Below are 16,474 nucleotides of genomic sequence, written 5' to 3' on the forward strand. Positions count from 1 at the left end.
TAAGTGTTACATATTTGCTCCCTTCTAAAGAAGGCTTATTCAAACTGACTGTTAAATTAATAAATAATTGTTTAATCAAGAAACCTTGAGTATAATTGTTGTTTGGATACTAGTCACTGTGAAAGTCTGTTACAACCCTACAGCTCACATTGACCCCTCTTGTTTTAAGCCTGGCTGCTCATTCACTTTATCAACTTGTGTAGTACATGCTTATATCAAAGGTTGGGTTAACAATGTCCAAGAGGACAAGGCTGGTGCAGTCTCCCACAGGGTACTGCATAAAATCTTGGCTAACAGTCTTTCTTCGGTCCCGAGATTGATGTCCAGGGCACCCCATTTCCTTGCTTCCCATGAGGAATCCTGCTCCTTAGTCCTGAATCCTGGTACATCTTTGAGTAGGTGTTGGGCGAGCAGAGAAGCGTCGGTTTTCACCACCCAGGTGTTACAGATTCCTGTCTTCTCACTAAGCCTGTTTCACTCAAGTGTTTTCAGCAGTGACCAGTGGAACTGCAGGAACTGCAAGCCCAGAGTCCCTTGCACCCAGCACTTGCTACAGTGTTTGGTGCAGATGCACTGCCAATCGGCTTTTCGAGCCAATGATTTGATTTGTGAGCAGCGTTGTGCCTACAGTGCCCGTGGCTCCAGTGACAGTCTGCCTGCTCCTCATCACTTTGCCCATTCCTCTAGCATGGATGGTGCCATTCTAGAGGAATCTTCACGTTGGCAGGTTTCACAGATTCAGACGTGCACTTGCAGATCAACTATTTAAGGCTAGCGCCAGATCTTTAGAACATAAAATAGATGGAAGTGGAACTACCGAGACATGCTTCTAATCATTGTTTTACTCTCTACTAGATTGTTACTGAATAACTTATCTGCCATTATTCTACATCAGAGGTATGCAGCTCTTGGTACTAGAGATGTTCTGAACTAAAACTCACATCATCCCTAGTCAGCTTAGTCATTGGTTTGGGACTAGACAAGTAGTAGTCTAAAAAATCTGGAGAGCCAAAGTTTGCAGGCCTCTATTCTACATTCTTTTGAAACCTCTGCGGCATGGGTCTAATAGTGCTCAATGTGCAGAGACTACTCCCAGTAAGAGCAATAATACCCTATCCCACAATTTAGTCACTAGTACAATCCACCTTCCGTCGCCTGGGCTATTGTCAAGGCGAGTTCCGTTCCACACAGAAGCAGCACGAACTCCTACCTCCCCTTGGCGATCTTGGTGCCTGGATTAGGCAAACGCAGGTCACCGCGACCCCCACGGGGAAAGAGGGTTGGGGTCCTTGGATTGGATGGGTAGAGGGTTGTTGGGTACACCGGGTTGAGGTTTAGGGAGCGGTTATGAATAGGCAGGGGATTTCTAGGAAAGGCATGCTCCTTGGCTCTGTCCTCGGCTAATCTGTTACAATAGGCAGAGGTACCGTAGTCTTCACGGTATTTTCCACATCACATGCATTCCCTCATACATGCGTTACCCTTTTTGAGGTCAAAACATGCATTCAACATTCATGCATGCGTTACCCCCCCTTGTGTTGTAGCTCCACACTCCGTTATAATCAGCACAGCGGTGGAATTTTAATTGCAGGTTAGAGACAATAACGTAGCAGTATTCTATTCACGTTCTTATCTGTTCTCTAAGGTGTCTCAAGTTGTTCAGAGAAAATACTGGATTGGAACGAGCAATCCAGCGAGTGCCCCGCAGTGCACAAACTAGACGGACAGTTTTCATGCATAGGCAAATAACTTATAGGCACTTAGCTCTAGCTTCGCCAAGCGTCTTGCTCCCTTGCGGTTTGGGCGGGTTCTGTAGGCTGCAAGGACCGAGGCGTTTTCGTTCCTGACACAAAAAAGAAAATTGTTAGTGCGTGCTCCCTAGAGGTGCCTGGATCCTGTTTTCTCCCAATCGGCCCAAACAATGCCCGCAACTGGCGAGCATAACGTAGCATGCAGTTTGGAGTTAGTATGTTGAGGCGTTCCGCTATTCTCTCGTGGTCGCTTCCCAGAAGTTAGTATTTCAAAACTGGTCAGAAACACGCTCCGGAAAACATCCGTAGCATTAACACTAGAGCGGCACTTATCTTATGGAGCGCGGGGCCAAGGAAGGTGTTTTCCGGCGAGGATGGGCCTCGCGAGAGCTTTTGCCGGAGCTCTGCTGAATGCGTCCTGTCCGATGCAATCTCAAGCGTGAAGAAGCGTTCGCGTGTTGCGCATGCGCGGTAGCTCTCTTGCGCATGCGCGATGCCTTGGGCGTGGGCTTGGGCGTTGCCTGGGCCATTTGCAGGCCCCGTGTGCCTGGCTTGTTCCAGAGAGTCGTCTGGGCAGCTGGGACTGTGGTCCTATGCCCGGAGGCTGCTGGGATTTGAAGTCGTGCTGCAAGCCTCTTCTTGCTTCTAACTGTCCTGCTATCACACAAAGCACATCTGTAACTGGGACACAAATGACATCTGCTTAATGGCTTACCCATACCTGTTCCGGCAGCAACTTTATGCTTTCCTTCATTAGTGCTTGACTTTACGACAGCTATCTGACAGAAATTCACTCCAAATCCAAGTGGTTGTGGGAAAGGAACTGAAATAAAGCAGGCCTTATTAGGGTTTGGTGGCAGCCAGTGTTGGGATGGCTGGCCAAAGATTTGTTTTGTATTCCTGAAGGCCTTAGAGTACTGGTTACTGAGGTGTCGGGTAACTTGTATTAACTGTTTTTGGAGAAGTAATTGTCTTGGGCCTCTCCTGTGCCAGTGAGACAAGAGCAGGGATCCTAGGATGTCCAATCTAGTTGAGCCATTTGACTGAGATCAGAACAATGACTTCTATGACCTGAATAAAGCACCCAAAGCTTCACTTAAATGGGAACATACATGGCACATCAGAATATACCCTTAGTCTTGTTTCTTTTGGTGGTCGCCAAACTACTAAATGACTTGTACATTTGTTCACTTGAGGATGCTTTATTCCATAAATCATGCTTGCTTTGTTATATGAACCTTTTTCTTTTTCACTAATAGGAATAACTGTTATTTGCTCATATCTTGTGACCATTCGTTTTTCTCAGGAAAGCAAGGCTTCTAGTTCTTCTGACACTCATGTGCAAGGTACATATGTTGAAAGGGAGCCTTCCGTATTTCTAATATTGCATTGCTTTCTTTTGTGTTAAGAAATTGTAACTTCTTTTTTCATTATTATTTTGTATGATGATCTGTTTGTTTGGATCATCAAATTCTTCAGGTTAAAAATGTAGGGAACAAGGCGTGTACTAAATCTGATACAGTTGATGAAGATACTGAAAGAAATGGATAGGCTAGATTAGACATAATTTAAATATTTCTGCAAAGTCATGCAACCTTCCCCAACTCCTCCCTCAGTGATTCCAAGTATGCGCTTTATTAATATTTGAATTTGTTTGTGGTCCCCAATCTACTTGCTGTTTTGACAATGTCTTAATGTAGAGGATGCTTTATCTCATAAATCATGCTTTCTTTGTTCATATACTTTGTTCTGTTTCGTTGATAGAAAAAAGAGTTACTTGCTCAGATCACATAATTAGCTTTTTGGAAGAAAATCTGGAGAGCAAGGCTGCTAGTTCTTCTGAAACTGATGAGGAAGGTACATTGTTGAAATCTAGTTTTCCCTTTTTGAAATATTGCATCACTTTTTTGTGTTAAAAAATTTAAATGTTACCCCTTTGCACTTTCTTTTTTTCTGTAGCAATATCCGTTTTTTGTTTGGATCATCAAACATCCTTTGCAGCGGAAAATGTAGAGAATGTGGCCTGCACTCTACTAGAGATAGATGAAGGTACGAAAGAAATGTATAGACTGATTGTTGGGGAGGAAGGATAGCACAGGGGCAATGTTTTTGTCTTGGAAGCAAGGCAACGCGGCGCAACACATGTTTTGAATCCAGATCCCGCACTTGGTAACCACTCGCTGGTATTAAGGGTGTTTTAGGTGATTTTTAAAATAATTTGTATAATTTAAACAATTCACACAACCCTCCTCCCTCAGTGATTCACTGCTTCCATGGATTAACTTTTTTAAATATTTGAATGCGTTCATGCTCATGCAAATAATTGATGCAAAATGTATTATAATATTTAAGGTATGTATTGAGTGCGGACCTAGCTTCGGGAAGCAATTGAGTTTTGCAAGTCAAACGGCGGAGTACATGTCAATGGAAACGGATTGCAAGGAATCAACACCAGGGATCTAATAACTGGGGGCATCTTTACCCTTTAAATTATTCAGTAGATATTCTTAATGCAATTCATATATTGTGTATTGGCTTGGCCCGAAACATAAGACAAACTTTAGTGTCGTTGGGACCTGTACACCTTGTGGATCTCCTAAACCCTAATATAGAATCTCCCGTTCAACAATTTAAACTAGGAGGTTTGCAGGACTTTGGATTGCCTAAAGCAGACAGGAACCCAAGAGATGTATATTCTTCCTCTGAATCCCCGGAAGCAATGACTACCGTACAGAATAGTATAATGGCATCCCTGACAATTTCGCTAGCCCGTTCTCAAAACAATACGAAACATTGAATGAGTCAATTTGAGATCAATCGACCCTAGTAGCAAGGATACATTAGAAGATCTAGTTACACATTCACAACTATGGTTCAAATGGGGCTAAACAGGGAAGCTGAAGTGTCAGCGTTATGGCAATCTATGCTAAGTGACTTAGCCCGTAATGGAATCTCTGATAAAATCATGATGGAAGCTCTCCTAGCAGATTGTGAATGGATGCGGAGGTACATTAAGGAGAGCACAACAATGAAGAAAAAGCAAGATTGAACCAAGGAGAGAAACGGACGACTGACTACAATTTAGGAGAACCTGTAAAAAGTCACGATTGAGAGGTTGGCCGATCCTGCACTAAAAACAACAATAATACACCGGCTACTCACCAAAAAAAGTGACCTCCAACACACTAATACTAGAAAGTTTGCCCCTTTATAAAGAACAAAAGACCACATGAGCAAAGGTCCCCTTGGACGCAAATGCAAGAGGAAACCGAAGATGAAGTTAGTGATGATCGGCAGTTGCCAAATACCTCTGTAGTGGAAATTAGACCTGATGGAACTAACGACCTGGAAGAGGACTGCCCCTGATTTCTAACTGCAAAACTTTCTCTGTATTTAACACAAATAAAAACCCGGACTCTAACAGAATTTGAGCCTCTAGAGCCAATTCCAAAGTTTCTAGAGCCTTTGTGGAATTTGTCTACTCCCCCAGGCCAAAAATAGCAGAGTTTCTGATGCTTGTTAATCTGTTTAGGATCACGTGCTGTGTATATAGTCTGACATCTAGTGGTAATTGCGGAGTATGCATCTTTCTTTCGAGGATAGAAAGTGGGACATCGACATGGGCGTGCTTGTAATACTATGCCTAACGTGACGTGTAGTGTACCCAAAATCCCTCGCGCGTCGAGGTCCCTCAGATTGTTTTTTTCCATCCAGTCTGCTGGTTGGCATATGCGGATCTCGTAAGGGATATATTGCAAAAACGTATAACTTCTTTGTCCCACGACCGTTGGTTGTTTAGTCTTGGACCTTCTTCGACGACTGCTGTGGACCCCTATACAGGCAAAGTCTACGACTTTCGGCGACTGGTGCTTTGGTCAACACGGTCGATTGCGTGGCCTCGGCCCTCCGGCCAGGCCTATACAGTCGGGAGAGTGGGGCACAGAAGTTTGATTCTTTAAGAATGCATTTCCTTTTCCCCTCTTTTCCTTTCTTGTCTGGCTGCCACCCTTTACCTCTACTATGGAGAGGACTCCCTTTATGTTCTGTCCGTCCTGTAATGGAAAATACCCATGGAAGGACACTCGCCAAAAGTGTAACAATTGTCTACCTCATGATCACGACGAGCGATCCTGCAATTCTTGCCAAATGTTTCGTCCCAAGACGCTAAAAGATCGGCGGACTAAGTGATGGGCGGCCTATGCCATGCAGCAGACCGAGGGTAGTTCCCTCGTCGGCGCCTCGAGTGACGAGGACTCAAGCGGCAGCCATGGTGTTAGGCAAGTTTGTGTGCAGTATCCTTTGGAAGACTACAGCAACCTTGACCTCCTGGCAATAGGAGCCCAACCTTTGGTAGAAGTCTGTACTACCCAGACTGGTAGTGTGGCTGAACAGCCAGGCATATCTCAAGAAGGGTCAATGTGAGCTGTAAGGTTGTAACAGTTTCACAGTGACAGTTATTCAAATAAACACTTATACTCAAGGTTTCTTGATTATTAAATTATTTAACGGTCAGTTATATAAGCCTTCTTCAGAAGGGAGCAAAAATATGTAACACTTATTTCTGATGCTTGTGTAATCTGCTTAGATCACATGCTATGCATAGGCCGACATCTAGTGGAAGCTGCAGAGTATCACAGTTGTTTTCGAAACTCGAAAATGGCCGTCTTAATAGGGCGTGCCAGTAATACTATGCCTAGTGCAACGTCCCCTGTACCCATGATCCCTCACACGTGTAGGTCCCTCAGATAGTTTTTTTCCGCCATCGTGAGCGGTCGCAAAAAATACACGTGGGTCGACAAGCACAAGGTGTGTAACCTTTGCTTGCATCAAGACCATGATATAAGGCTCATTGTCGGGCCTGTAAGTTTCTCCGACCCAAGACCCTCAAGGATAGACGGATAAAAGGTTGGGCCCATCATGCCATGTAGGCTGAGGCCTCCGTGGACGTAGAAGGGGCATCCAGCGACGGCAGCGACGCCGTCCTCTTGGGGAACCTCGACGTTCCTCAGTGCCTGTCCCCGACCCTAACAGACAGGCCGGCGGTCCTGTTAAGGGGAAGACACCCGGCGACAAAGGCACCACATTTCCCCACACTAAGCACACACCCTGCGACGATGTGAGTGTACTCGCATGCCGAGAGGCAAAGGGCAAATCCTCGTGTTTATGGTCCTCTGAGCACCCCGAGTGGCCGCCTCATGACAAGCCCAGTAAAACAGACGCTGGACTTAAAACTACATCGTCCGGCATCGCAATGTCGAAAAATGTCACGCAAGCTGTCCCCGTAGTCGAGACTCGACCTAGCTCTAAAAAATATCACAAGAGCAAGGATCATGGGGACAAACGCAGATCCAGTTCCCCCCATAAGGACAGGATCCCAAGGGATAGAAGGGACATACCTAGGGAACAGGAACCTGATGATGTTCCTGTACAAGACATCATAGATGAGCCTGATCCCACACATCAGACTGATCCTATCTATTTGGAGGAAGAGGAGCTATATAGTGAGTTACCTACCCCTAAACCTGCCTCTACCTACCCGGGGTTTATCCCCAGTTCAGCTAAATGGTCTGCCCAAGATATAGTCATGCAGCGCATGACTTTCCTAGCAAATCTCTTCCAAGAGCACCACCAGGCTCTCCAGAGTCTGGCAAACACGCCTCCCACTACCCAGGCGTCAACCTGAAACACACCGCCTGTGCTCACACAGTCAAGCCTGTCTGCACAACCGAATTTGTCTACTCAACCGTCAGGGAAAAGGTCACACCCCTCAGGGGCACTATATGACGAACCAGTCCACAAGACACCTCACATATCCTCTGACCTTTACAATCTGGATGCAGGAGAAGATGAGTATATAGATGAGGATAACCCCTATTATGAGGACACCAACATTGACAATGTCGATGTAGGGGAAGATCAGGATGACATCGAGTCGGTGATCTTTGCAATGGACTCTCCACCCCCGCAAGACCCTACCTTACCCGATTCCCCGGTGTACAGTCAGCCCCTACTCAATGACATACTTCTTAGGGCTGCTGAACACTATGGGATTGAAACACAAGATAAAGTTTTAGCAGAAAACATTGTGGGGGATAAGAAACTAACTTCTCAGTTTATACCCCTACTCAAGTCGGTAGAAAGAAGGATTCAGCCATCTCTAGAGATGCCTAATCCGACCAGGGCAGTTAACCGCAGAATCGAAAAACCTTTTCGACTAGCACCTTCCAACCCTTTGTATATAAGGGGACACCTTAGACCAGACTCTCTCGTAGTCACTACTACACGCAAGAGACAGGTACCCCCTTGGCCTCGTCCGAAGCTCCTCTGGACAAGTAAAGTAAGAAACTGTATAATATGGGACGGACGATTGCCTCTTCAGCGGCATACCAAGTACGTATTGCTAATAATTCCATCTTTTTTTTATTTTTTTTTTATTTGATTTAATTGTATGAAACAATTTTTACAAAGTAGAAAAAGAGACAAAATCTCCACGTTAACTATTCCAGAGTTCCCACGATCGTTCCATCTTACTAGCAAGCTACGACTGCACAAAGTGGGATGAGGTTGCAGCCCTTGCTGAATCGGCGCCAGAACCACAAGTCCAGGCTCTCACTTGTGGCTGCTGAAGGCAGAGCAACATCTGGCATCTTACTAAAGAACAACTTTGACGCAGCGGATAACGCGGGGCGTGTTATTGCTGAGGCCACTATTTTGAAACGTCACGTCTGGCTTAGACAGTTGGGATTTAAACTAGAACCTCAGGCTACCCTGCTCAAAATGCCGGCTGAGCCAAATGGGCAATAATTTTCGACGTTTTCATGACCAAAATACGCAAAGAGGCACCGGATACAGTCAGAGCCAAGGTTCCTCATGGAACAATAATCAACAGGTGTCCCAGGGTTACCCCAGGGGTCAGCGCAGAGGTCGCGGTAGAGCGAGAGGCTCCCCCACGAGAGGTGGAAGAACACCCTCCAAACAATGACAACGCTACAGCTCCGCTCCCATGCCTCCCCAGTCGGGGGACGAATATCACATTTCACCCACGCATGGGAGGGGATAACATCAGACAAGTGGATGTTGTCGACGGTGACAGGAGGTCACTGCATAGAATTCCAAGGAAGACCTTCAAACCTCCCACTGCGACAGAAAAAACCATCACAGGAAGAACAGCTCATCCTGGTAGAGGATGTCAAGGCTCTACTCCTCAAAGACTCCATCGAGATCGTGCCGTACAACGAGGTAAACCAGGGTATTTATTCAACGTACTTCCTTGTGCCAAAAAAAATCTAACCATGCGCCCGGTACTAGACCTGCGCCCTGCAAACAAGTTTGTCAAACGTCAAAAATTTTGCATGACAACGCTACAAGAAGTAATCCCTGTTAAAACGAGGGGATTACATGGCAAATTGGACATGAAAGATGCTTATTTTCATATTTCAATGTTCCCAGCGCACAGAAGATTCTTGCGATTCAAAGTAGCAGACCAGCACTACCAGTTCAAGGTGCTGCCATTCGGGATAGCGTTGGCACCAAGGGTGCTCACCAAGGTACTGGCGGTGGTGGCAGCGCACCCACGCAGAGAGTCAATCCCAGTGTACCCTTACCTGGACTATCTGATCACGGGGGAAACCTACCAACTTTGCAAACTAAACACGCAGAGAACTATAGACCTTCTCTTCCAATTGGGCTGCTTAGTAAATGAAAAAAAATAGTCTGGTACCAAACAGAGCCTAACAGTTCCTAGGAGCTGTATTAGATACAAAGACAGGCTTAGCATTCCTATCCATGGAAAGAGTACAAAACGTGCTTCGGCAAATACCCCAGTATCAAGCCGGTCTCCGGATAAGCATACACAAAGCAATGCGTCTGCCAGGTATGATGGCATTGTGCATTTACCTGGTCCCCCACGCGCGCCTGCGTCCAATGCAGGAGTGGTTGACGAAACAATGGTCTCAGGCAAGTGGTCAGTGAGACAATCTAGTGATTGTTTCGCCTCCACTGGTTCAGAACTTGCGCTGGTGGTCAAGGGGAAACCCTTTCACGAAACGGAAGCACAAGCAGTCGTCACAACAGACTCATCAATTTCTGGGTGGGGTCCTACTACCTTCACCACACAGCACACGGCCTGTGGTCACAAGTGACGGCACAGAAACACATCAATGTACTGGAACTATTGGCAGTTTTCAAGGCACTTCAAGCCTTCAAGAACCACCTCACAAACCAGTCGGTACAAGTCCTAACAGACAGCACCACCGCAATGTTCTATGACAACAAGCAGGGAGGTACACACTCTCCAAATCTGTCCAAACTGGCTCAGAAAATATGGAAGTGGGCACTCAGACGAGGGTTGTCCGTGTCCTCCCAACATGTCCCAGGGGTACTCAACACTCTAGTGGACTCTCAGCAGAGATCATTTGCCAGAAGAACACGAGTGGAAACTACACACGGACGTGGTAGACCACATCTTCTCACTATGGGGCTACCCTTTTCTAGACTTGTTTGATACAAAAGAAAACAAAGTATGCCCAGACTTCGCGTCGACGTACCCCCAACCAGACTCCAAGGGGAACGCCCTATGAATGAACTGGTCAGGGATATTTGCTTACGCTTTTCCCCCCGACTCCATTAATCAGCTGAATAGTGAACAAGCTACACAAGGATCAGATGACTCATCCGAGTTGTTCCCATGTGGGCGAGACAAGCGTGGTATCCACATCTCCGCAAACTGGCGATGTGCGATCCCATCAAGCTCCCGTACAAGTTCAACCTGTTGACTCAGCACGGGGGGACAACCATACACCCACAACCTCACTCTTGGAACCTAGCAGCATGGCTCCTGAAGTCATAGAGTTCGGTCATCCTAATCTTCCACAACGGTGTATGGATATCCTAAAAGAAGCACGTAAACCTAACACCAGACACTGCTATTCCCACAAGTGGAAGAGATTCGTCATTTGGTGCCAATCTAATCAAATCCACGCCATAGAATGTACTCCATCACACATTCTAACCTACTTACTCCACTTGCTAGATTCAGGTTTAGTCTTTAATTCTCTAAAAGTCCACCTAGCAGCTTCATCAGCTTATACCACCTCTCAAAGTCTCATGGTGGAAAGTGCCAGTCATTAAGGCGTTCATGGAAGGAGTTAAAAGAATAGATCCTCCAATCTCCAATTCCCCACCTGGGTGGGACCTAAATGTGATGCTAGCAAAACTCATGGGACCCCCCCTTCTAGCCTTTGCATCTAGCTACCCTTAGACACATTACCTACACGACTGCCTTCTTGTTGGCTATTACTTCAATAAGAAGAGTCGGTGAACGCCAAGCCTGGTCAGTGCAGGACCCTTTCTTTGTCATCCATAAAGACAAATTGATTTTACAGGCTCACCCTAGGTTCTCCCCTAAATTCGTTTCAAAATTTCATGTTAACCAATCTATTGAACTTCCAGCTTTCTTTCAGAAACCAACTAGCTCAGCTGAGGTCAAACTCCACACACTAGATGTCGGAGGGTGGTTCTCTACTATGTAGACAAGACCAAACCGCTTAGGAAGTCTGATCAACTGTTCGTCTCCATGGCTACAGGCAGACGAGAACGTGTTTCCAAGGGAGCAATCTCCATATGGATAGTCAAATGTATACAATTATGCTATTCATTATCAGACAAAACACTGCCTTCTACACCAAGAGCCCACTCCACACGGGGTACTGGGGCTACTCTAGCCTTTATTGCAAATGTCCCTTTAGACAGCATTAACACACTCCAAGACAGATACACAGGTGGGACAAGCGGTACTAAGACATCTATTTGCCGCTACTCCTTCTCACAACCCACCACCTTCTCATAACACTGCTCGCTAATCTATGCATAGCATGTGATCTAAGCAGATTGCACAAGCATCAGAAGAAATACATTACTCACCGTAATTGTATTTCTGGTGCTTGTATCTGCTTAGATTCACATGCGCCCACCCTTCCTCCCCTCAGGGAAGGTGCATAGATGTATCTGCTTGGGAACTCTAGCTACTCCTCATGCTACCTCATGTCAGAAAAATACAATCTGACCGACCTACACGCGTGAGGGATCATGGGTACAGGGGACGTCACACTAGGGTTAGTATTACTGGCACGCCCTATTTCGACATCCATTTTCGAGTTTTGAAAACAACTGTAATACTCTGCAGCTTCCACTAGATGTCGGCCTATCCATAGCATGTGAATCTAAGCCGATACAAGCACCAGAAATATGATTACGGTGAATAATGTATTCCATTCTGATGCTTGTTAATCTGTTTAGAATCACATGCTGTGCATATGGTCCGACATTCAGTGGTAACCGCAGAGTATTGCATCTTGTCTTTCGGGGACCGAAAGGGGACGTCGGCATAGGCGTGTCTGTAACACTATCCCTATCGTGACGTGTAGTGTACCCAAAATCCCTCACGCACCGAGCTCCCTCAGATTATTTTCCGCCCAGATAACTGGTCGCCCTATAGCAGAGCTCTTACATAAGAGACATTGTTTATCTTTATACCGACTTTGTCGGTTATTCCCTTATAAGTAACTTCAGCGATTAAGAACTTCAAGGAAGACTGCAGGAAATTTCTACGGCTGTGGATTTCGGCGCCTAAGATCCGGCAGCTGAGGCATCCACGTGGCCTGGCCCTCTGGCCGGCACCACAGTAGGCAGAGTGGGGTTGGGGTGGCCATATCTTTCGTTATGCCTTTCCTTTTTCCCCCTCTTTGCCCTCTAGGTCTGGTCATCTTTGTTTATACGTTTCGCTATGGAACGGTCTCCATTTAGGTTCTGCCCTAAGTGTAGGGTCAGATACCCATGCGAAGACTAGCACAGAACATGTTATTCTTGTCTCACCTTAGATCGCGACGAGAAGCGGTGTGCGGCTTGTAAGCTCCTTCGGCCTAAGACCCTTAAGGAGCGCTGTCTAAAGTGGTGGGCCGCGTACGGTATGTCATGGGCTGAACCCTCTTGCCCCCACCGCCACACCCGCCGAAAGTGACGGGGGCACCTCCAATTACCAAACATCCGTATCGGATGTTATAGACCTTGAGGCGGACACTTCTAGATCCGCCACGCCTGTCCCCGACCCTTCAAGGCATGACGCAAGTCTCGCTTCAGGGACAACACCCGGCGACAGGGGCGTACAGAAACCACAACACACTAAGCACACAACCCCACCACCGATTTCGACGGTTCCGTCGAAAAAGGTGAAAGCGCCAACCGGGCCGTCAAAGTTGGGCGGATTCCTCTGATCGGGTAGATCGGCCTTCCCCCACATCCGCGTCTTGTGAGTGGGCATTCCAAAAACAAGGGCGCAACCCCTACATTGGGTTTACACGTCGATGCGCGGTCATTTGACGGTCCGACGCTCCCTAAAGGCCTGGTAGGCCCAAACCCTACTGCTAGGCCCACTAACGCTGCGGTAGGCGGTAAATCTTCCGATATGCCTTTTAAACCGTTAACTCACGCCAATTCGGCGGCGATTGAAGACAGTATCGTGAGAATTACTTCGGCAGTAGGGTTGGTACCTACACCGTCGAAACACATGGGGCAGGCCGAGGACAAGTCTAAAGACACGCCATAGTGCCCCGATAGTCGCGAAACCTACGAGGACGGGCAGGAGCCTCTGTCCAACACCCTTGGAGACAAATTTCGACGTAAAAGAGCGTAAAACGTTTTTCCACCTTTAGGCCCTTCTGGTTCCTCTAAGTGGACAAGGGAGAAATTTGAATGGCGCATGGATCGTCTTGAGAAAATTCTCACTTTCTGAGCATCCTTCCCCTAAGAGATCTCGTGGGGAACCTATTTTAAGATCGGCTTCACGTTTCCAAGAAAATCTTAACTCTCAGCCCTCTGGTTCTGTCCACCATGAAGATGTGGTCCAAATGGACACTTACCAGGACCTCTACAGTGAAGAAGACCCTTCCTTCCTGCAGGACTACACTGAGGATTAGGCGGATGCCATGGACAACTGGGAGGAAACCCAGCAAGTGGAAACAGAGCCATAGACGCTCCCCATGCAAGATCAGGATATTTATGGTCTATGCCTGGATTCTCCTCCATCCACTCCGGCTCGCCAGGCCTTGCCTGTAGACAACCGTTGGCCTTCAATGCCATTTTAAGGAAGGCAACAGATCACTTACAGATCACTACACAGGAGGCGGTACCCGAACAAGACTTTGTGTAGGACATTCTCAAGGAGAAACCCCCCTCAAGCCAAGCTATTCCCCTCCTAAATTTGGTTAAAAGAAGGTTGGCCCCCCTCCCTGATCACGCCAGCTCAGACCCGGGCAGTGAACCCAAGTGTGGAAAAATTATTTCGACCAACTCCTTTGGACCCTCAGTATATCAAAGGCAACGCCATCCCCGACTCCTTGGTACTCACTACTGCCCCGAAATGGGCAGGATTACCCCCTGCTACGGGGGAGGCACCTCCGGATAAGGAATCCAAGAGGTTGTACTCCCTAGGTAAGCGCGTTACCTCGGCAGCTGGATACACCACACGCATAGCGAATAACACCATGCTGCTGGCCAGTTATGCAGACGCACAATGGAACCGTTGGGTACAGGCTTCTCACCATCGTGGCTGAGGGCAGGCAGGTAAATCGGAATATAATCAAAAACACTCTGGACACTGCTGAAACAGCAGGCAAGTCTCTGGCCCAGGGCACTCTACTCAAGCGGCACGCTTGGCTTCGCAACTCAGGGTTCAAGCCTGAAACACAAGCCGCTGTAATCAACAAACCCTTAGAAGAGACCAATCTCTTCGGAAAAGCGGTCGACGATGCCCTGGAGACGGCCAAGAAAGAGCATGAGACTCTTAAGTCCTTGCAACAAATAACTCGGAAACCTTTCCACCAATGGGGAGGTGGGTCTCATCAGTCCTTTCGAGGGCAGTCCCGTGCATGTCGAAACAACTACAGCACGGGAAACTACAACTCTGGACAAACATCAGGAAGCCCCGCCTATTACCCACCTAGGGGTCAACGACGTAGTAGAGGCAGAGGCCCCAACCCCAGAGGAGCCGCAGCCTCTGGTCAGAAATGACCAACAGATCCAGGTCCCCTCCCCTGTCACCCCAGTCGGGGGGCGTTTAACATCTTTCCTCACGGCAGGGAGGGGATAACTTCAGACCAGCGGGTTATAAAAACGGTCGCCCATGGGTACTGCGTGCAATTCGCCGGACCACCACAGTTCAGACCGCCACGCTCACGGCACCTCTCACCGGACCGTCTGCAGATCCTGAATCAAGAGGTGGAAACGCTGCTGGGAAAGTACGCCATAGAAGCCTCCCTATTCGTCTGGTAAACAAGGGTATTTATTCAGTGTACTTCCTTGTACCCAAAAAGGACCTCACCATGCACCCTGTTCTAGACTGTGGCCAGCGAACAAATGTATAAAACCTCAAATGTTTCGTACGATAACGCTACAGGAGGTGATCCCACTGTTGAAACAGGGGGACCACATGGCAACATTGGAGGTGAAAGATGCATACTTTCATATTTCAATGTTGCCAGCACACAGGAAATATCTAAGGTTCATGTGTTAGGCAGAAACCTGTGCAGTTCCCTTTGGGAACACTGCAAAAGATTTGGGACTACAGGTGTTAGCAGTAAACCCACTTGTAGTCCTAAATCTTTTGCAGTGTTCCCAAAGGGAACTGCACAGGTTTCTGCCTAACACTGGTGTGTAGAGCGGTGGGATTTGTATTGAGTATACATTTTAGTGTGCTTTAGAATACCTTAGTGCAACTAACCAAAAAGCTTAGCACTGAAAAAGTAATCTTTCTAACATGTTAACTATGGAAAGTTATAGTCAAGAGTCCCTTGCTACAAAAACTGCTGATTAAGAGTTCTCTGTAAGCATAATAATCTCCTGACTAGGGGCAAGAAAATGGAGCTAATAGAAAGGTTGTTAGCTAACCAAAGCCTGGATGATGGTTCAGAGGAACCTACCACTCCAGCAACTGTAGATAACAGTATTGAGATTGAAACTGAACAAAATGTTGATGATCTTGAGGAAGAGTCAGAAGAGGAGGGTGAGGCTGCTGTGACTGTCCCCCCTAGGCCTCTATCTGCTCTACCTGCTATACCTACTGGACCTTTACCAGGTCCCACATTTAGTCCTCAATACTTTGAACTGGAGAGAATGAAACTAGAATTGGAATACAAGAAACGTAATGCGCAAACTGAAAAAGAACTAAGGCTAAGGGAAATGGAGCTCAAGCATGAGCTAGAAATGAAGAAATTGTCTGTTGAAAATGCTTCTCTCTCTGGCTCCTCCAGAAGTTAGTCCTAAAAGACCCCAGATGCCTAAAGAATTGGTTGGTATGTATGAGCCTAAGTTGGATGCGTTGGATTGGCTGTCTCTGTTTGAATATAATCATGGGCTCCAGAACATCACAGGAAATGACTTACTCACCTGGTTGTTATCTAGGCTTCCCCCTGTTGCAACTGATGTGGTAATGGAGTTGGGGGAGGAGGATAGGAAAGAGTATGAATGTGTGAAACTAGCTTTGATAGCTAGATTTGGGAAGACCCCCTTCCCAGTATCATATGAGGTTTAGAACCCTCAAAAAGCATGATGGTACCCCTTGGGCTACCTGGGTGATTGAAGGGTTGAAAAACTTAGAGGGATGGATTAAGGGTTACAAGGTGAACACTTATGAAGGTATGAAAAATCTTTTTATGTTGGAGTCAATTCAT

General features: G+C 46.9%; 1 protein-coding gene across 5 annotated transcripts in view; it reads left to right on the forward strand.

The window, feature by feature from the left end:
* The window catches only part of TDRD6 (tudor domain containing 6), a 1,508,150-nt gene that overhangs the window by 588,179 nt on the left and 903,497 nt on the right, over nucleotides 1-16,474 (forward strand). For 4 of the 5 annotated variants that reach the window (XM_069605809.1, XM_069605810.1, XM_069605812.1 and 1 more), the window contains exons 7-8: nucleotides 3,516-3,608; nucleotides 3,711-3,800. The exons of the other annotated variant lie outside the window; for it this stretch is intronic. In XM_069605809.1, coding sequence (XP_069461910.1) covers nucleotides 3,516-3,608; nucleotides 3,711-3,800 — 183 coding nt within the window. The remainder of the gene's footprint in view (nucleotides 1-3,515; nucleotides 3,609-3,710; nucleotides 3,801-16,474) is intronic. 5 annotated transcript variants of the gene reach the window in all.

This window comes from Ambystoma mexicanum, chromosome 4p (genome assembly GCF_040938575.1).
Source record: "Ambystoma mexicanum isolate Mex_15411 chromosome 4p, UKY_AmexF1_1, whole genome shotgun sequence".
NCBI lineage: Eukaryota > Metazoa > Chordata > Amphibia > Caudata > Ambystomatidae > Ambystoma > Ambystoma mexicanum.